Consider the following 21,053-nt stretch of genomic DNA (forward strand, 5'->3'; position numbering starts at 1 on the left):
TGAGGACTAATAAGAATTCAAACAGAGACAAAAAGTTTAGTTATATTGAAAATACATCTACCAAGGAGTCGAATATAAATGCTAATTTAACTAAAGTTCCCTCCTCCAAATGGTTAGGGATTGAACCCAATGGATTTTTTAAATGTGCCGCTTCCAGATGTCTAACTTGTAAAAACATAGATCATAGAAAAAAGTCCTATAGGTCTAGAACCACAGGTGAAGAATTCAACATAACACAATTCTTGAATTGTAATTCCACTTATGTTGTTTATTTGGTTGAATGTGGTTGTGGCACCCAGTATATTGGACGCACCATAAGGAAGCTCAAAGTGCGGTTTCTGGAACACAGAAGAAACATTCTTAAAAAATGTCCCCTCCACAGTCTCTCCAGACATACGAGAATGTGTGAACGTGGTGTCATAGCCAACATTCGTATTACGGCTTTAGAACAAGTTAGAATTACTGACAGAGGCGGAGATCGCTTCACATTGTTATGCAGGAGAGAAGCCTTCTGGATCTTCCGTCTAAGGACGTTAGAACCATTAGGCCTCAACGAAAATATAGAGTTGAATAACATCTAGTATACCATCTATAATAAAGCATCCCTTTTTCAAACGTGTCGACCAAATCTTTTTGGGTGGATTCTTTATGTGCTCTCTTCCCACATACCTCCTCTCTCTGTTCACCCAAATTTACAATACACTTGTTCCCTTCCCTTTTCCATTAATTTGGTGGGTATCGGTGAGGATAATAATATAATAAAATAATAATATATAAAAAATAAAAAATATATGAAATATAAAAAATTAATGTTTTTAATGACATTAAACGGTTGTCATCTTTGGAAAGGCTGGCCCCTATAGAAGTCTCCTAAAGGAAACATTCCCCTACAGTTCCATCTAACAGAGTGATTATTATACATTATATATTTATTTTATGTATGTATGTATAGTAATTAGTTTTGCTTTTGTATAAATTTATAAGAACCTAATTATAGTCCCTCGATCTTTGTATTTAATAAGGATCATTGTCTCTGTCTTCACTTTTGAATTATACTTTTTGTATGAATTTTTATATATCCTTTATTAGCATCTCAGTGTGGTCCAATATGTATTCACTGAATATGTTCACATAACGAAGTATTTTAAAGTATCTTTATCTAAATGTGATTGTTAATACGGATAAGGTCAGTTTCTGCTGACACACTGCTGGTTTTTTATTTAAAACTCTAAGCATATAGAAAGGGTTAAAAATAATCCTCTTGTTCTGGTAACCAATAAGGACTGATAAGCGGGTATAAAAAGAGATCGTAATCACCTCTAAGTTATACCTCTGAAGAAACCGCCCATTGTGGAGGCGGAGAAACGCGTCAGGTGACTTGTACAACCGTGGAACGCAGGTGGACCGCAACCGGAAGCCGGAAGCACCGTAACCGGAAGTCGCGAATCGCGGCATCGCCGCGTCCCCTGCTACCCAGGACTTCCACACACGGCTCTCTGTCTCCGCTCCAGACTCAGCCAAGCACAAGCCTGCAGGACACTGTGCCATACATATCAGGCACGGCCCTAAGAGAAACCGCCGCAGTGCGGCCAGCCATACGGAGAGAGACAGCTGCGGGACTGGCACACCACCAATCCAGCCACACTAATTGGTGAAGTATAATCAGGCGTTGTTAATCCTCAGCCTTTTTCTTCTTTTTTCCCGCAAAGTGCATTTGAGCCTGTATCAGCACTAAACTCTTAATAATTAATAACAGCTACATGCATGCATGCAAGAAAACTAACAACATAAATCTGGGAGAGTGCTCTAATATTCCTTAAAGTCCCGGGACCCAGGACACAGTTATTACTAACAACTTTCTAATACCATTATACTATTGTTGTAATTTGTTTTATTAATTCGTGATCAGTTGTCGTCTACGGCAACAAAGTTATATAGATGTTGATTTGCTCTTTTTAAGATAATTTTTATTTTTACCAATAAATGTAATTGATTTTATACAAAACCAGCAGCCGTTGTATTTTTAAAAATCCCCTTGAGCGCCCACATTATAATTATTATTACACAGAACACACATAAAGGCTGACACAGCAAATAACAGTAACACATACAAAGGATAAATTAGAAATAAGGAAGCATAATCATCATTAAGTCTAATTATCAACTGGTTCTGTGCGGGACCCATACACCTCTTTACTGCCTCCAGCAGCCCCTGGTACTGCACTGTGGCCATCCGCCATGACTCCCACTACCGCCACCAGCCCTATCTCCCTAAAACCTTTCCCCCCTACTGCCAATCGCGCTGTCTCCCCCCACTACTGCCACCCACCCTGTCTCCCCCCCTACTGCACACCACCCTGTGTCCCCCTCCTCTTCTGCCTCAGCACTGCTTGGGGACAATATTAACCACAGACAGTGCCTCCGGCAGCCTCCGCTACAGCACTAGTGCCACCACCCTGTCTCCCCCTCTGACATCTCAGCACTGCTTGGGGATTCTTGGTACTGTTGGTAACAGTCCTTCATCTGTAGATGGAAGTAACCAAGGCAGTAAGGAGGCAGAAGCTGCTTCTGGTACCATGGGCCCTGGTCATGTAGGGCTGGGAGAGTCAGTAAGATTATGTAACAGAGTCACCATCTTCCAGGCAGCCGGTGAAGGGAGCAGAGAATGGATGTTATGTGGCAGGAATGGGCTGGTTAGGTAACAGCCTGGTTTTCTGCATTCTGTACAAGCTACAAGCACTGCAAATTCTTTTGGTGGGAGACCCAGGTAGAGGACATTGCAATAGTCTATGTGTGATGATACAAGTGTATGTATGACTGTAGGTAGATCTTCTGAGAGAAATAAGTGCTGGAGTCTGGCTCTGTTCCTCAGATGAGGATCCGATTGTGGCTGATACCTGATGTCTTTGTCACTCCACCATCAAGGACACCAATATTCCGCACAGGATCAGCATTTTGTAACTCTGAACCCACAAGCATAAGTCTGGTTGGTAGGCAAAGCTGAGCTGTAGCCCTGCCTTTTGTTGGTGAGCTTCTATAATAAAGACCTGTTTCACCAGGACTGATTCACAGCCAACTGGCATAACCCACACCTGGAGCTCAGCTAGATAACCATTTAGGATTGGTACTGGGTTCTCAGTACCCGGAGCAAAAGACAGGTCATCTGCATAGCAGTAATAGATGAGGACATGACACCTGATTATTTCACCCTGTGGTAACATGTATATTGCAAAAAGCATAGGATAGGATAAGAACCTTGAAGAACAACGCATGGCAATGATAAGTATACTCCAGAAGATTAAAATGGTTCCTCACCTGAGTGATGTCTATTGTGTGCAATATGAGATGATTTATTTCTCAGAGTATGGAAATGGCCTCTCACCTGTGTGACTTCTCTGATGTATAACAAGATCTGATTTCTGTGCAAAACATATCCCACACTCAGAACATGGAAATGGCTTCTCACCTGTGTGACTTCTCTGATGTCTAACAAGATGCGATTTGTTTCTAAAACCTTTCCCACACACAGAACATGGAAATGGTTTCTCACCTGTGTGACTTTGCTGATGTTTAACAAGATCTGATTTGTGTGCAAAACATTTCCACACACTCAGAACATGGAAATGGCCTCTCACCTGTGTGACTTCTCTGATGTTTAACAAGATCTGATTTGTGTCCAAAACATTTCCCACACTCAGAACATGGAAATGGCTTCTCACCTGTGTGACTTCTGTGATGTATAACAAGACGTGATTTAAGGATAAAACATTTTCCACACTCAGAACATAGAAACGGCTTCTCACCTGTGTGACTTCTCTGATGTGTAACAAGACTTGATTTGTGTGCAAAACATTTCCCACACTCAGAACATGGAAATAGATTTTCACCTGTGTGACTTCTTTGATGTATAACAAGATGTGATTTCTGGATAAAACATTTCCCGCACTCAGAGCAAAAAAATGGCCTCTCACCTGTGTGACTTCTTTGATGTATAACAAGATCTGATTTGTGTACAAAACATTTCCCACATTCAGAACATGGAAATGGATTTTCACCTGTGTGACTTCTTTGATGTATAACAAGATCTGATTTAAGGATAAAACATTTCCCACACTCAGAACAAGGAAATGGCTTCTCACCTGTGTGATATCTCTGATGTGTAACAAAACTTGATTTATGTGCAAAACATTTCCCACACTCAGAACATGGAAATAGATTCTCAGCTGTGTGACTTCTTTGATGTATAACAAGATATGATTTCTGGATAAAACATTTCCCACACTTAGAGCAAGAAAATGGCCTCTCACCTGTGTGATTTCTGTTATGTCTAACAAGATGTAATTTGTTTGCAAAACATTTCCCACACTCAGAACATGGAAACGGCTTCTCACCTGTGTGACTTCGCTGATGTATAACAAGATCTGATTTGTGTGCAAAACATTTCCCACACACAGAACATGGAAATGGCTTCTCACCTGTGTGATGTCTCTGATGTTTAACAAGATCTGATTTGTGTGCAAACCATTTCCCACACTCAGAACATGGAAATGGCCTCTCACCTGTGTGACTTCTCTGATGTCTAACAAGATCTGATTTGTATGGAAAACATTTCCCACACTCAGAACATAGAAATGGCCTCTCACCTGCCTTACTTATCTGCGGGTTAATAGGCTTTGTGTTCTGTGTAAAACATTTGGTATCTATAGCACATGGAAACTCTGGATCTACTCTCTGAGCTGTAACAGATGCACCAATATCAGAGTGATCAGGAGAACATTTCCCAGGATCAGGGGGACCAGTCGATAGAGCTGGATGTATAATTGGGGTAATGAGGTTATCTCCTGGAGAATCCGGTCTACTGTCATTATCTCTTATTTCGCAATCCGCGGTTAACATTAGTTGTCCTTCTGTGATATTCCTGCTTGTGTGTCCATCTGCTGGAAATAAAATACATTATGGAAATGTGACATTTTCTGTAACAATATTAATCTTGTAAACAATAGGAGAAGACGACTCTCTGGGACACTTAATTGTAAATGTGTGTGTATAATAAAACATAACTTTTAATGAAGGCTTTATAATATTGTGTCTCAGACGATCATTGTGTCCACCCTACTGAGAACACTCACAATAACAAATGTAATATTATAATAAGACTTAGATATATCTCTCTCTTGTACTCGTAACTAACCATGAAGTATAAATGGAGATGTAGTCACTCGCCAAGTCCTATGTCAGCACCAATGTAAAACAATGGATGGGGAACATATCGTATGAATTGGAGATTCTAGATGAACAATAACATCAGTCATATGAGCTGATGGATCAGAGAAATGTCTCCTAACGTTACTCCTGGAATCATTGGTAAGGTAGCATTCCTTTATGTGTGCTCATACGCTGGTAAGCTTGTACATGTGTTACTCACCCTTATATAAGGTATATTGCTACAGCAGAGTAGGTGTGTAACAAGGTACTTTACATGCAATACACCATATAATACCCTGCAATCATCATCATCTGCTAGGTTCTAATCTACTTTCTTTTGCGTCCTGGAGGATGCTGGGGTCCATTTAGTACCATGGGGTATAGATGGGTCCTTTGGGAGCCACTGGCACCTTAAGAGTTTAATATTGTGGGCTGGCCCCTCCCTCTATGCCCCTCCTACCAGACTCAGTTTAGAAAATGTGCCCGGAGGAGCCGGTCACAGCTATGGGAGCTCCTAAGAGTTTTCGTAATTTTTTATTTTCTAGAGTTCGTTAGGTTACAGGAAGGCTGCTGGCAACAGCCTCACTGCTTCATGGGACTTAGGGGGGGTCGGGAATAGGAACCAATATCCTGAAGAGTTAATGGTTCTCTACTCCGCTGACAGGACACTGAGCTCCTGAGGGTGCTGATCGCAAGACCACGAGGCAACTGCTCACTCCTGCAGCACAGCCGCCACTACCTAACAGGGCCAGAAGAAAGAAAAGTGAGTACAGTGCCGGCGTCCCGGTTAGCAGCAGGGTATGGCGGCACAAGGGTGGGAGCGCAGCTCTGACAGGCTGCGCTCCAGGAAGGCTCAGCAACACACAGTGTAGGCGCTTTGAGGGACGTCCTGAGCCAGCACGGATAAACCCTACACTGGTCACACAGCTAACAGGGGCTAATACCCCTGTTAGCACTAAAATCCACGGGCCAGTATAAACAATTAGTACGGGAAGCCGCTCGACATTACAAGGGGCGGGGCTTCCTCTCAGAGCGGATCAAGCACTCACCAGCGCCATTTTCTCCCTGCAGATTATAGGAACTAGGACACTGACAGGGAGCGCTGCCCTCCCTATTAAGGTTAGTTAGCGCCGGGCTTTTATCATAATAACTGCCTACAGGGGCGCTGTGTGGCTGGCTCCTTATACTCTGTGACTCTCTGAAGGTACTCTGGGGGAAACTGTGTCTGACATTTTCCTGTGTGTGTGTGTAAGTGTGTATATCCACATTACCATGTCTAAGGACTCTGTGTCCTGTGCTGCAGAGTGTGTATCTTCTCCTGAGGAGTCTATTCCATGTACTCGGGACTGCAATGTGCTGTCTCAACCATCTGAATCCAAACCCCCATGGGTGGATTCTTTAAGGGGAATGATATCCCAGATTTCAACAAGGATGTCACATACTGAGAAAGAGACGCAGTTTTTGAGACAATCTGTAGTGGGTTTGAAGTATTCAGCTCCCACTACTTCATCTAAAACCCCACCTACATACCCCCAAAAACATATACTTTCCCAGATAATGCAAGCTGACACTGATACCGACTCTGATATAGGGGACGGTGATGGGGATATGCAGGGGGGGATGCATCTATTGCTAAAGGGGTGCAGCTAATGATTGAAGCCATTAGGGATGTTTTACATATTTCTGAGAAAGTTCCGGAACAAGTAGAGGAATCTTATATTACAGTAAATAAGAAATCCTCGCCTACCTACCCTGCTTCTAAGGAGTTAAACTCTTTGTTTGAAAAATCCTAGGAAAACACAGAGAAAAAATTCCAGATCCCTAAAAAAATTCTCATTGCTTTCTCTTTCCCTGAAGAGGATAGGAAGAAGTGGGAAAACTCACCTACAGTAGACGCTTCTGTATCTAGGCTGTCTGAAAAGGTGGTTTTACCTGTCCCTGGTTCAACCGCCTTAAAGGAGCCGGCTGACTGCAAAATTGAGACTACGCTCAAATCACTATACACTGCTACAAGCGTGGCTTTAAGGCCCACTATTGCTTGTGCGTGGATTTCTAAAGCCATAGTAAAGTGGTCAGGTACCTTAAAAGAGGACTTAGGGGGGCGTGGCCTGGCAGGCAAGCTAGAAAGACGTGCCTGTGACTAGCTCCTGGTACCTGGGCCGAAATTATTAGATATAGCCCTCTATCTGGCCCATTTCTCGACCAATCTGACATCTGCTGCACTAATAATCCCCCCTGCACCAGACACGACGAGTCCCGGAGCCGGGGGAGGCCTCCTGCCTCCTTGCGGGTTGGGGCCTAGGTGTCGTGCGTAAGCCGGGGGGCTAGATTCCGGTGGAGAACCCGATCGTGGTGGACTGGGGCTGCGGGACCTGGCTGGACGAACCGCGACTCACCGTGACCTGCTCTCCACACTACAATCCCGTCAGCAGGCTCCGTATGCGCAGGGAGGTGCTCCGTGCTCACCCGGCGGGGAGAGAAACCAGGTGCAGGCGGCTGCCTGCACGGAGCTCTAGGGTTGCCGGGACGACCGCCGTGATCCGCCGGAGGCTGGCAGCCGGCCTCTTCATTGTGTGACTGACGTCGGAAGCGGCTCTCCCCCGCCGCACTAGAGCCGCCTATACTCTATAACCCTGTAATCCACGGAGTCCATCACGAAGGCCTGCAGGGGACCGCTTGGCTGCTGGCGGCCATCTTGGCTCAGGAGCTCGGGACACGGGCGTGGCCCTCGGCGGCCGAAGGTGAGACTGGGGGACCCTGTGTGTCGGCTGGACCGCAGCTGGGAGGCCCTCTCTGTTGGTCCCTATATATTGCCCCAAATATACATCCATAACCTGCAGGAATAGTGCGGGGTGATAGTATAGCTCGGAACTTCCTCGCCCGGGCATTGTCTCACTACCCCCCACCACTTGATCACTAGAGCAGACCAGCCCATCCAGGACTACAGTAATTAAGTCCAGGGGGGACCCCTTGGACCTGTTCCTTAAACACTGCAAAGGCTTCCACCACAAATATCTTTTGCTTTGTTTCACCTATGATATATGAACCTGGAGCTCCATCTACTGGCAGCCCTCATATTTGATTTCGGCTGCAGGCCGGGTACTCTTTCTCTCATAATGTGATTCATTGGAACCAGCCCTGAGTCTCTGGATCGCTTATGTCATATTATTGAAGCTGTCCTATCCCCGCCACCGGGACTTTTTCAAACACACTGATGCAGTGATTCTCTCTAACCACCATATACGCACACATGTTCACCATGACTAGAGGCAACAAAAAGCAACAGGGGGCAGCGGTGACCCCGAGCCTGAAAAAATTTGCCTACTCAAATACCAAATCGCCAGGACAGGGGGCTACGTCACAACCTGACGTCTCAGACTCGGAGGACTCAGACCATTCTTCTCTGACCCGAAAGGATCTCCATCTGCTTTTCCGCGAAATCAAGGAGACAAGGAAATCTGTACAGACGGTACAGGCAGAGGTTCATACAGCTATTGCCTCTCTTAAAGCCGACATTACGGATCTGGGTGACAGGACGGACCACTTGGAGTCTAAAATGGACGAAGTGGTCGCTTTTCAACAGGGGGTGGAGGATGATGTTCATACCCTAAAGCAAGAAATGCTCCTAATCCTGGAACATCAGGAGGACCAGGATAATCGGGCGCGCCGGAATAATCTTCGCATCAGGGGGGTCCCCGAGGACGTTGATATGGCATCCCTCTCCGTCTACCTCAAGAAACTGTTTGTACACCTCTCGCCCTCAACTCCGGAAGATCAGTTTCTGTTGGATAGGGCCCACAGGGCTCTCCGCCCCCGTTCTCAAGATCAAGCCCAACCCAGAGATGTTATTCTCCGCTGCCACTATTATTCGGCAAAAGAGGACTTGCTTAGGGAGGCCAGAAAGCTTCCTAAGTTGGATTTCCTAGGACATTCCTTTCAAATATTTCAGGACATTGCTCCTAGTACACTACTTAAAAGAAAGGAATTCCGACCCATTACTCTGGCTCTCCGAGACAATGGCATTCGATATATATGGGGATTCCCCTTCCGCATACTTGTATGGCACCATAACCGCCTCCACTCGGCTAGGGACCTAGCTGAAGCTAAGATCTCTTACGCAACCTAGGCGTTACCCCGTCTCCAACCATGTCTGAGTCTCCGCAGCGGATGAATGAGGCTCCTTCTGTAGAGTCGAACGACACTCCGAGACGCTCCCTGAACCGAGACTGGTCACGAGTGCCCTCAACACGGAAATCCGCCTCTGCTGGCCCTAACACCTGAGGCCGTTCCTGCTTAAATATTATTTTATTTTTATCTTATATTGTGTGTCTATCTTGTTAAGATGTGGCTTCCCTCTGCTTTCGTCCCAACACCGTCCCGCCTCCCCGTGCACATGGCACAGCCATCCAGGTGCGTTAACCTGGGTTAGCCACTATTATTTCACCAGATACCTTAGGGGATGGTGGGGATAGGGAACAGCTGATTACTCATATACCTTTTAAATGTAGGTTCCCGGACTCGGGGCACCAGGATGAGTGCCCGTTACCCTTGATGCATCTGGCTCGGCCAGGCCGCGTCCCCATAATTGGGTCTTATACCCTAGTCCGGTCGTTGTCACTTAGTGACCCCCTTTGGTTTCCCCCTGAACGGCACGTTTGGCCAGATGCCGTTTCTTCTGGTCTCCAACCTTCCTCTTTTCCCTGTCTCTCCCATGTTTTGTCTCCCCTGTTTCTGTCTCTGTTTTTGTATTCGTATCCTTTTTTTGTCCGTCTATGCATAAATATCTGCCATGTATCGCATACATTTACACTGTTTTTGTCCTGGTTTTTCATAGGGTTGCGGTGTCCGGAGGGAGGTGGTGAAGCGTTTCGAGACCCGGTCGGCCGTGGCTCTTAAAGTCTATTCGCACAACGTCAAAGGTTTGAACAGCCCTAACAAACGCACCAAGCTATTCCTCTCCCTTAAGCAGGCCAAGGGTGACTTAGTTTTCCTACAGGAAACCCACTTTAAGAAATCCCTACACCCTGATTTAAAATCCAAAGCTTACCCCCTTACATTTCACGCATGCGATGCCACACACAAGAAGAAGGGGGTCTCCATTCTGATAGCTGCCCACCTTACGTTTGAATTGCTGGACAGTCATGCAGATAAAGCAGGTAGATGGCTTATTCTTGTGGGGAAACTAAATGATAGCCTATGTACCCTAGTTAATATCTACGCCCCAAATCAAAATCAAGCTACATTCTTCGGGAGGCTGAGTGCACATTTGACTAGACTCGGTAGGGGAGAGGTCATAATGGCCGGAGATTTTAATGAGGTACTGGATGCCTCCCTAGATAGGTCCTTCCCTCCTCATCCTCGGTCTCTTAACCGTCCCCGTCCGACCTTGGCGTCTCTTGCTTTGCTAGACCTTCTGAAAATCCACTTACTATTCGACTCTTTTAGGCTATCTGAACCACTGACCAGAGACTACACCTTCTTTTCCTCTGTACACAAGTCCTACTCTAGAATTGACATGATCCTACTCAGCCGGGATCTATCCTCCAAATTGAAATCTGCCTGTATTCTCCCTATGACTTGGTCTGACCACTGCCCAATCACTGCCGAACTCCAATCCATCACCCCACGCCCTCCCCCCATTTCCTGGCGTCTGAACGACTCCATATTACACAGCCAGGAAGTTACCACTCAAATCAAAGACTGCCTTGCCGATTACTTCCTTCTTAATGATCTCCCGGAGACTTCCCCAACCACTCTGTGGGAGGCACATAAAACTGTCCTACGTGGCCATTTGATTAGCCAGGCAGCTAGGCTTAAAAAAACCCGGGAGCTTAGCTTCCTTTCCCTCTCTACTAAACTCCAGGCCCTTGAGCGTCAGCATAAACTCTCTCCTACCCCGTCTAATCTAGAGCCCCTACTAGAAGCTAGAAATGCAATGTCACTCTCTCAGTCGGAACGTACGGCAAAGACTCTTCAGAGGCTTAACCAGACCTTCTACGAGAAAGGCGACAAAGCCGATAGAATTCTGGCTTCTCGTCTTAGAGCACAACGATCCCGTAATAATATCCTAGCGGTAAACACTGAATCTGGCGAAATCACATATGACCCAGGGGGTATAAACAGGGTGTTCCGGGATTATTACACCAAGCTATATAATTTAAACCCCACGGCCCCAAACCCCGGCCCTCCTGACGCGTTAATTTCAGAATTCCTACGCCGAGCCGATCTCCCTCAACTATCTGTCACCGACTCTGTGGAACTGAATAGAGATATCACAGAGGAAGAAATATCGGCCGTCCTGAGAAACCTCAAATCTTCTAAAGCCCCAGGTCCTGATGGCTTCTCGGCCTCATATTATAAAAAATTTGCCCCCTTGTTGGTCCCCCATCTACGGGTATTATTTAACGCAGTCCTACATGGCACTCCATTCCCAAGTACTATGCTGGAGGCCAGAGTAATAGTCATCCATAAAGAAGGCAGAGACCCACGAAATTGTGCTAATTATCGCCCGATATCCTTATTGAATCTAGACATTAAAATATATGCAAAGATCTTGGCTACCCGCCTTAATGGTGTGCTCTCTGAACTGATACACTATGATCAGGTGGGATTTATCCCAGGACGCCAGGCCAGAGACAACACTAGAAAAGCGATTGACATTCATTTGTTGAATAGCAGGCAAACCCCATCTATTATCCTCTCCCTCGACGCTGAGAAGGCGTTCGATCGTATCTCTTGGCCGTTCTTATTTCAGACTCTACAGGCGTTCGGGATATCGGCGGAATTTCTGACCGGGGTCTCTGCCCTCTACTCCTCTCCAATAGCAAAGGTCCTTCCCAACGGGATACTGTCCCCCTCCTTCCCATTAGCTAATGGAACTAGACAGGGGTGTCCTCTCTCCCCCCTGGTGTTTGCCATGGTCATTGAGCCATTGGCAGCCATGATAAGGAGGTCCGGTAGTGTTCGGGGAGTGCGGATGGGCTCACAGGAGTCTAAGATCTCGCTCTTCGCCGACGATGTACTACTATCTCTCACTCAGCCGCAGTCTTCCCTACCCGCCCTATATAGGATTATAGAGGAATATGGTTCCCTGTCAGGATATAAAAGAAATTATACTAAGGGGGAAATTTACTAAGGTGGGAGATTTTTAGAACTAGTGATGTTGCCCATGGCAACCAATCAGATTCTACTTGCCATTTATCTAGCTGCTTCTAGCAGATAATAGATATAATCTGATTGGTTGCTATGGGCAACATCACCAGTTCTAAAAATCTCCCACCTTAGTAAATTTACCCCTAAATCTGAAGCCATGCTACTCCATGTGCCTGGAGACCTCAAATGCTCCCTGCAGTCTTCCTATGACCTACGATGGCAGACCAATAAGATCAAGTACCTAGGTATCTATATTACCTCTCATTATAATTCCCTATACTCTGAAAATTTTCAGCGGATACTGACCAAGATCAAATCGGATTTGACAATCATATCCTGGCTGGGTAGGATTATTGCCCTCAAAATGACAGTTATGCCACAACTTCTATATCTCTTCCAAACCCTACCTGTGAAGGTGCCAGAGAAGGTCCTCAGAGATGCCCAGGCCTCATTTGTGAAGTTTGTATGGAACGACAAACCCCCACGGATTGCCTTTACCGTGCTTCGGCTCCCCCGCTCCACGGGAGGTCGAGGATTTCCCGATGTCAAACTCTATTATCTGGCTAGCCATCTAAGCCAAATGGTGGCCTCATTTGCACCCCGCGGCTGTATCGCCTGGGTTGATCTTACTGCATTTTCTATGGGAATCCGTTCACTGGCTTCGCTGTGGGGCCTGGGCAAATCACACCTGCTGGCTCTCAGGGACATCTCTCCCTCCCTTAAGTTTCACCTATCTAACTGGCACAAGTCTCTTGCGAAATATCATTTATCCTCCTCACACTCCCCTCTTACACCCCTCTGGGACAACCCAGATTTGCCCGCTGGGGTCCCTCCTCGTAAGTTCACATCCTGGTTTAATGCCCGGATCCTTGTGGTCCATGACTTATCCCTACACGGCCATTGGATGTCAATAGACGGTATTAAATCCAAATTCCCCTCACTGTCCCCTCCCTTCTTTGAATATTTCCAACTTCGTCATTTCCTCCTCTCCCTGCCTCAGGCCGACGCCCAGCGGGACCTTACCCCCTTTGAGTCTTTATGCCTTGCAAAACCCACAAGCAGAGGCCTAATCTCGCAAATATATATCTTGTTGGTTGAGACCTCCTCTGGACCGCAGACCCGCCACGAACGGGAGTGGGAGAGGGACCTGGGCCCCCCCCCCCTGACGAAACCTGTTGGGAGGAAGTACGGGAGGGCATCGCTAAAAGTTCTATCTCTACCCGACTCAAGGAGACATCCTATAAATTGTATAATCGGTGGTATTATACCCCAGACAAACTATCTCGGATGTTCCCCTCTGCCACCCCGGTCTGCTGGCGGAGATGCGGTCAACGTGGTACTCTCCTCCATATTTGGTGGACCTGTCTGCGCATCGTTAACTACTGGAAAAAAGTACTTGACATACTGAACTCGTTAGCGGGGCTTAAGCTCACATTGGACCCGTGGATGTTTCTACTGGCCCGTCCACACCCAGACCTTGACCCCCTACTGAATAAATTATTTTCCCATATATTAGTAGCGGCTAAATCTTTAATAGCCAAAAATTGGAAAACCACCGCCCCTCCCACGATACCTGCCCTGAACAACTACATCTGGTTCGTAGCTAATATGGAAAAAATCACTTATTACCTGCATGACTGTCCCCACAAATTTGAACTAGTTTGGGGCCCTTGGTTATCCGCGATGTCTACCCCAATTTGAGATTCAAACCTTGCCTCTGACCCCACCTCATCGACCTCCGAACGGGATGCACTCGGGCCCTCCCTCCGGGCGCCGCCCCGTACTTCCAGTTCCTGTTTGTTTCTGCACTGTTACGCAACCCGCAGGTATGCTTATTTTATGATTAGCGTATACAATTTTTATGTCAGCTGTTCAGCTCCCACTGTAGCATAGAACGGTTCTGTTGTCCCTTTTCTCTCCCTTTTTCTTTGTTCCCCCCCCCTCCCCCCTTCTCACTACCCACTGATGCTCCTATTTTCTCCATATATATGCTCCCCATCTGGGGAGAAATTCTGCTTATCTGTTTAACTATATACAAAATAATTGGAAAACTGACGCCATGAAGACTGTTATTCATATTTTATTATGCCACCTTTTTTGTATCATGTATTGTGGATTCTTCAGTCTTTCTTGGTGTAAATAAAAAAAAAATGGTTTAAAAAAAAAAGAGGACTTAGATACTATGAATAGGAGTGACATTGGCTATCCCTGAGGTTCAGGCTTTCTTGAAAGGAGTTCTGCACATCCAACCACCCTTTGTGCCTCCTATGGCACCTTGGGATTTTAATGTGGTGCTGCAGTTCCTGCAATCAGATTGGTTCGAACCTTTACAGGAGGTAGACGTAAAGTTTCTTACTTGGAAGGCGGTCACGTTGTTGGCCTTCTGCCAGACGTGTGTCAGAATTGGGGGCATTGTCGCACAAGAGCCCCTACTCGATTTTCCACGAGGATAGGGCTGAGTTCAGAATGCTTCAGCAATTTCTCCCTAAGGTTGTGTCGGCTTTTCATATCAACCAACCTATTGTGGTGCCAGTGGCTACTGACACCTCAATTACCTCAAAGTCCTTGGATGTCGTGCGGGCTTTGAAAATCTATGTGAAGAGAACAACTCGTCACAGGAAGTCGGACGCACTATTTGTACTTTATCATCCCAACAAGATTGGGTGTCCTGCTTCTAAGCAGGCAATTTCACGCTGGATCAGGCTTACTATCCAGCATGCTTAATCCACGGCAGGATTGCCAATTCCAAAATCTGTTCAGGCCCACTCTACCCGTAAAGTGGGTTCTTCCAGGTCAGCTGCCCAGGGTGTCTCGGCTATTCAGCTTTGCCGAGCAGCTACTTGGTCAGGGTCGAACACGTTTGCTAAGTTTTACAAGTTCTATACGTTGGCCTCTGAGGACCTCAAGTTTGGTCAATCAGTTCTGCAGGAACCTCAGCACTCTCACTCCTGTACTGGGAGCTTTTGTACATCCCCATGATACTAAATAGATCCCAGCATCCTCTAGGACGTAAGAGAAAATAGGATTTTAATTACCTACCGATAAATCCTATTCTCGTAGTCCGTAGAGGATGTTGGGTGCCCGCCATGTGCTTCGTATTACTGCAGTGTTAATTGGTTCAGTATTGTTGGTTCAGCCGTTGGTTAGTTTGGCTTTTTGTTATGCGTGAGCTGGTGTGTATCTCACCACTATCTGTGTAATTCCTTCTCTCGAAGTATGTCCGTCTCCTCGGGCACAGTTTCTAGACTGAGTCTGGTAGGAGGGGCATAGAGGTAGGGGCCAGCCTACACTATTAAACTCTTAAAGTGCCAGTGGGTCCCAAAGAACCCGTCTAGACCCCATGGTACTAAATGGACCCCAGCATCCCCAACAGACTACGAGAAAAGGATATACTGGTAGGTAATTCAAATCCTATTTTTACATCCCCATCATCAGTGTCTTACCTCTATTCTCTCAATAGTAATAAGGATGATGTGTGTACGGTAAGTATGATACAGAGAATTACGTATCAGAATCTATACAGCAGCCACCATACTTCTGCTTCTCATACGTGTGCTACTGGCAGCAGTGAACATCTGAGTGAGAGTGCAGGGAAGACAGCAGAGTCTGATGAGAAAGAGATTGGATCTGCCTTTGCAGGGATGTACCACACCTGTCACCCCTGTTAGTATATAAAATAATAAATAAGAGGGGCCCGAGTCCATCCAGACGTGCTTTCTGGAGCTCTTCTCACTAAGTGGCTTCTTATCTACCCTACCTGATAGCTCTCAGCCGCCGCTGGGACCAAGACCTAATCTATTAAGCCCCCCACTCCTACTGCCCTAAAGCTGCTCGCTCCGCTCAAACTGGGCACCGTTCACTGCCGCAGCCTAGTGACGCCTATGAAGCCATGGGCTGTATTCTGGGGCTATGTGCGCCCAGACTTTCCTGCACGCTCCGGATACCTGACTTGAAGGCGCTTTTGGCTCAGACAGGAGTACTTGCTCTCCAGGTAACACAGGTGCGTAGCTCTCGCTATTGCTGGGGACAGAACGGGCTGCCCACAGTCACTGGAGCCCAGTGGTGATATTGGGGAGGGAGATGACTGCCAGTTTGCATCCTGGTGCGTGGCCATCGCATGATTTGCCTTCTGCCTTCAATAAGGTTTAATATAAATAAGTGGCCTGACCGCTGGACCAGGGTCACTACACTAAATTGAAGCATTTGCCTGGAGGTGAAACTACCTTCTATTTATATGGTACCACTATAATCTACTTCCCTGGAAGAAAAAAAGTGAAGGCCTAAATGTAGGCCCACATAGACAACAGCCTGCAGGAAGTGCAAGAAATGTCCCAGATGAAAATCCACAGCAGAATACTGTTGACCCTCACACCAAGAGACACATTTCTTCCATATGCAATGGTAATGTTTCGATGCGACCATCTGGCCGGCTTGGAGCATAGTCGAGATAACCTTGCCCGGTATCTCTTTCCTGGCAAAAATCCTCCCAATATACTTCCATTGCATCCAACGTAGCCGTGGTAAGTCTGGATAGATGAACGTCCCTGGTGTAAGACGATCATCCTCAATTGGCAGAGACCAGGGGCCTACGAGTAATAAGGCTAGAATGTCTACATACCAGGCCCTGCCGGGCCAGTCTGGGGCAATCAGAATTGCCTGAACCCTGTCCCTTTAAGTCCTTTAAGAACTCTTGGAATTACAGGAACTGGAGGAAACAAGTACACCAACCGGTAAATCCACGGTGTCGCCAGAGCGTCCACTGCTGCGGCCTGTGGATCCCTCGTCCCAGAACAGTAACGCAGAAGCTTCTTGGTAAGCTGAGAAACCAACAAGTCGATTTGCGGGTAGCCACACCGATGAAATATCTGCTGAAACACTTACGGGTAGAGGCCCCATTCCCCCAGGTGCAGATCGTGTCTACTGAGGAAGCCTGCTCCCCAATTGTCTACTCCCAGAATTAATATGGCGGAAATGGCCTTGGGATTCCACGCCACCCAGAGGAGTATATGTGACACCTCCCTCATTGCAGTTCTGCTGTTTGGACCTCCTTGTTGGTTTATGTAAGCCACAGTTGGTGCATTTTCCGACCATACCTGTATGGCCTGATACTGAAGGATATAAAAGAGGTCACCAGAAAGGCATTGTAAATCACCCTGAGTTCCAAAACTTTTATCGGAAGGGAAGCCTCTTGGTCAGACCACCTTCATTGGAACCGAGCCCCCTAGTGTCACTGCACCCCAACCATGGAGGCTTGCATCCGTTGTCAACAGAATCCAATCCTGAATTTTGAAGTGTCGACCCTCCAGGAGGGAGATCAGCAACCACCATAAGAGGGAAATCCTGGCCTTTGGTGAAAGGCATATCATCTGGCGTATGTGCAGAGGTGACCCAGACCATTTGTCCAGCAGATCCAGCTGGAATGGTCATGCATGGAATCTTCCTTACCGAAATACGTCGTAGGCGGCCATTATCTTTCCCAGTAAGCGTATGCAGAGATGTACCGAGATTTTGTTCAGCTTCAAAATGGAACATACCATCGTCTGAATTATCTTTGACTTGTCCATAGGAAGGAACACCTTCTGAGACACCGTTTCCAGTATCATTACCAGGAACTGAAGCCTCTGCGTAGGTTCTAGGTGGGATTTCTGCAGATTGAGAATCCACCCATGATCCGTGAGTAGTCGTGTTTGAAGGCTGATCTTTTCCATCAACTGTGCTCTGAATATAGCTATTATGAGATTGTCCAACTATGGAACAATGGGGGGTAATTCCAAGTTGATCGCAGCAGGACATTTTTTAGCAGTTAAGCAAAACCATTTGTACTGCAGGGGAGGCAGATATAACATGTGCAGAGAGAGTTAGATTTGGGTGGGTTATTTTGTTTCTGTGCAGGGTAAATACTGGCTGCTTAATTTTTACACTGCAAATTAGATTGCAGATTGAACACACCACACCAAAATCTAACTCTCTCTGCACATGTTATATCTGCCTACCCTGCAGTGCACATGGTTTTGCCCAACTGCTACAAAAAATCTTGCTGCGATCAACTCAGAATTACCCCCAATGTTCACTTCCTGCTTGCGGAGTTGTAGCAACATCTCTGCCATCACCCCTGATAACACCCTCAGTGCAGTTGATAGACCAAAAGGCAAGGCCTGGACCTGGTAGTGACTGTCCTGCAGTGCAAACAAGAGGTAAGCCTGAAGAGGCGGCCATATTGGGATGTGAAGATACGCATCCTTAATAGCCAGAGAAACCAGGAATTCCCCTTCTTCCATGTCACGCTTGGCTTGAGTTGGGGATCTGATGACTGATAATTGACTGAGGGAGCAGCTATCGGCAAAGGAAGGAAACAAGGTGGCTGAATGTAGTTCTTACTCATGGATTGAAGACTTAGGCTCGAAGATGTAGAGGGGTAGGCAATGAGGTCAATGACCGAGAACGATACACTGAAGAAAGAGGAATTCAGTTTTAATGAGACCTCAATCATACACAAACGACTAGGAGAGAAGTCTGAGTGAATTCTGAAAGACAAAAGGTTCATGACTTGTAACCCGCATCCACAACTGCCTGTAGAAAATGGAGAAAAACGTCCCAAGTGAAACTCTTCCGTTGGAGCCTTCTTGGATTGACTCCAAGATACATATTTTCTTCAAATACGGTGGTAATGTTTAGACGTTACTCTTTTCCTGGCCCGAATGAAAGTGGGAATGACTTCTTCTGGAATCCCCTTTCGGGCTAGGATCTGGCGTTCAACAGCCATGCCGTCAAACGTAGCCACGGTAAGTCTTGATACACGCACGGCCCCTGCTGCAGCAGGTCCTCGCGAAGAGGAAGAGGTCGAGGATCTTTTGTGAGTAACTCTTGAAGCTCTGGATACCAAGCTCTCCTTGGCCAGTTTGGGACAATGAGGATCGCCCGAACCCTTGTTCTTCTTACAATCTTGAGAACTTTTGGAATCAGTGGAAGTGGAGGGAAGACATACACCGACTGAAACACCCACTGTGTCACCAGTGCATCCACTGCTATTGCTTGAGGGTCTCTCGACCTGGAATAATATCTCTGAAGCTTCTTGTTGAGACGAGATGCCATCATGTCTACTTGAGGGACTCACCAAAGATCTGCCACCTCTGCGAAGATGTGTTGGTGGAGGCCCCATTCTCCTGGATGGAGATAATGTCTGCTGAGGAAGTCTGCTTCCCAGTTGTCCACTCCCGGAATGAAAAATTGCAGACAGAGCGCTTGCATGTTTTTCCGCCCAGAGGAGGATTCTTGTCGCCTCTGCCATCGCCGCTCTGCTTTTCATTCTGCCCTGACGGTTTATGTACACCACTGCTGTGACATTGTCGGACTGGATCTGTATGGGTAGATCTTGAAGAAGATGCTCCGCTTGTAGAAGGCCGTTGTAAATGGCTCTCAACTACAGAACGTTTATGTGAAGACAAGATTCCTGACTTGACCATCTTCCTTGGAAGCTTACTCCATGTGACTGCCCCCCCAGCCTCGGAGACTTGCATCCGTGGTTACCAGGACCCAGTCCTGAATCCCGAACCTGTGACCCTGCAGTAGGTGAGCACTGTATAGCCACCACAGGAGCAAAATTCTGGCTTTTGATGACAGGATTATCCTCTGGTGCATGTGTTGATGGGATCCGGACCACTTGTCCAACAGATCCCACTGGAATACCCTGGTATGGAATCGGCCAAACTGCAAGGCCTCGAAGGCCGCTACCATCTTTCCCAACAACCAAATGCATTGATGAATTGACACTCTTGTCGGTTTCAAAATTTGTTTGACCATTTTCTGGATTTCCAGAGCCTTTTCCACTGGAAGAAATACCTTCTGTACTTCTGTGTCCAGAATCATTCCCAGAAAGGATAACTTTGTTGTAGGTTCCAATTGTGATTTTGGAATGTTTATGATCCAACTGTATTGTTGAAGCACTATCGGGGAGAGTGCAATGTTCTGCACCAACCGTTCCCTGGACCTCCCTTTTATTAGGAGATTGTCCAGGTAAGGAATTAGAAGGACTCCTTTCTGACGAAGGAGGACCTTCATCTCCGCCATCACCTTGGTGAAGACCCTCGGTGCCGTGGAGAGTCCAAACGGCAACGTCTGAAATTGGTAATGACAATCCTGTACCGCAAATCTCAGATAAGCTTGATGCGGAGGATAAATGGGAACATGTAAGTAGGCATCTTTTATGTCTACGGATACCATGAAATTCCCTTCCTCCAGACTGGAGATCACTGCTCTCAGAGATTCTATCTTGAATTTGAACCTTTTCAGGTATAGATTCAGAGATGTTAGGTTCAGGATTGGTCTGACCGAGCAGTACGGCTTCGGAACTACGAAGAGGCTTGAATAAAAACCTTCTCCCTGTTGTGAGAGGGGAACCAGGACAATGACTTGATCCTGGCACAATTTTTGTATTGCTGCAGTTACCACCTCCCTGTTGGGGAGAGAAACTGGTAAGATTGATTTGAAAAAGCGGCGCAGGTGAACGTCTTGAAACTCCAATTTGTACCTGTGGGACACAATTTGTAAGACCCACGGGTCTAGGCCAGAATGAACCCAGAACTGACTGAAAATCTGAAGACGTGCCCCCACCCGAGCGGACTCCCACAAGGGAGCCCCAGCGTCATGTTGTAGACTTGGCAGAAGCAGGTGATTTCTGCTCCTATGATCCTGGGCGT

The 21,053-nt window shown here is 46.7% G+C and overlaps 1 protein-coding gene across 1 annotated transcript in view; it reads right to left on the minus strand.

The window, feature by feature from the left end:
- Positions 1–3,199: 3,199 nt before the first annotated feature.
- The window catches only part of LOC134988562 (zinc finger protein 3 homolog), a 42,905-nt gene continuing 25,051 nt past the window's right edge, over positions 3,200–21,053 (minus strand). The window contains exon 5 of the mRNA XM_063950559.1: positions 3,200–4,934. Within this exon, the coding sequence (XP_063806629.1) occupies positions 3,571–4,934 (1,364 nt within the window). The 3' untranslated portion in view covers positions 3,200–3,570. The remainder of the gene's footprint in view (positions 4,935–21,053) is intronic.

The sequence above is a fragment of the Pseudophryne corroboree genome, unplaced genomic scaffold (assembly GCF_028390025.1).
Source record: "Pseudophryne corroboree isolate aPseCor3 unplaced genomic scaffold, aPseCor3.hap2 scaffold_1081, whole genome shotgun sequence".
Classification (NCBI taxonomy): Eukaryota; Metazoa; Chordata; class Amphibia; order Anura; family Myobatrachidae; genus Pseudophryne; species Pseudophryne corroboree.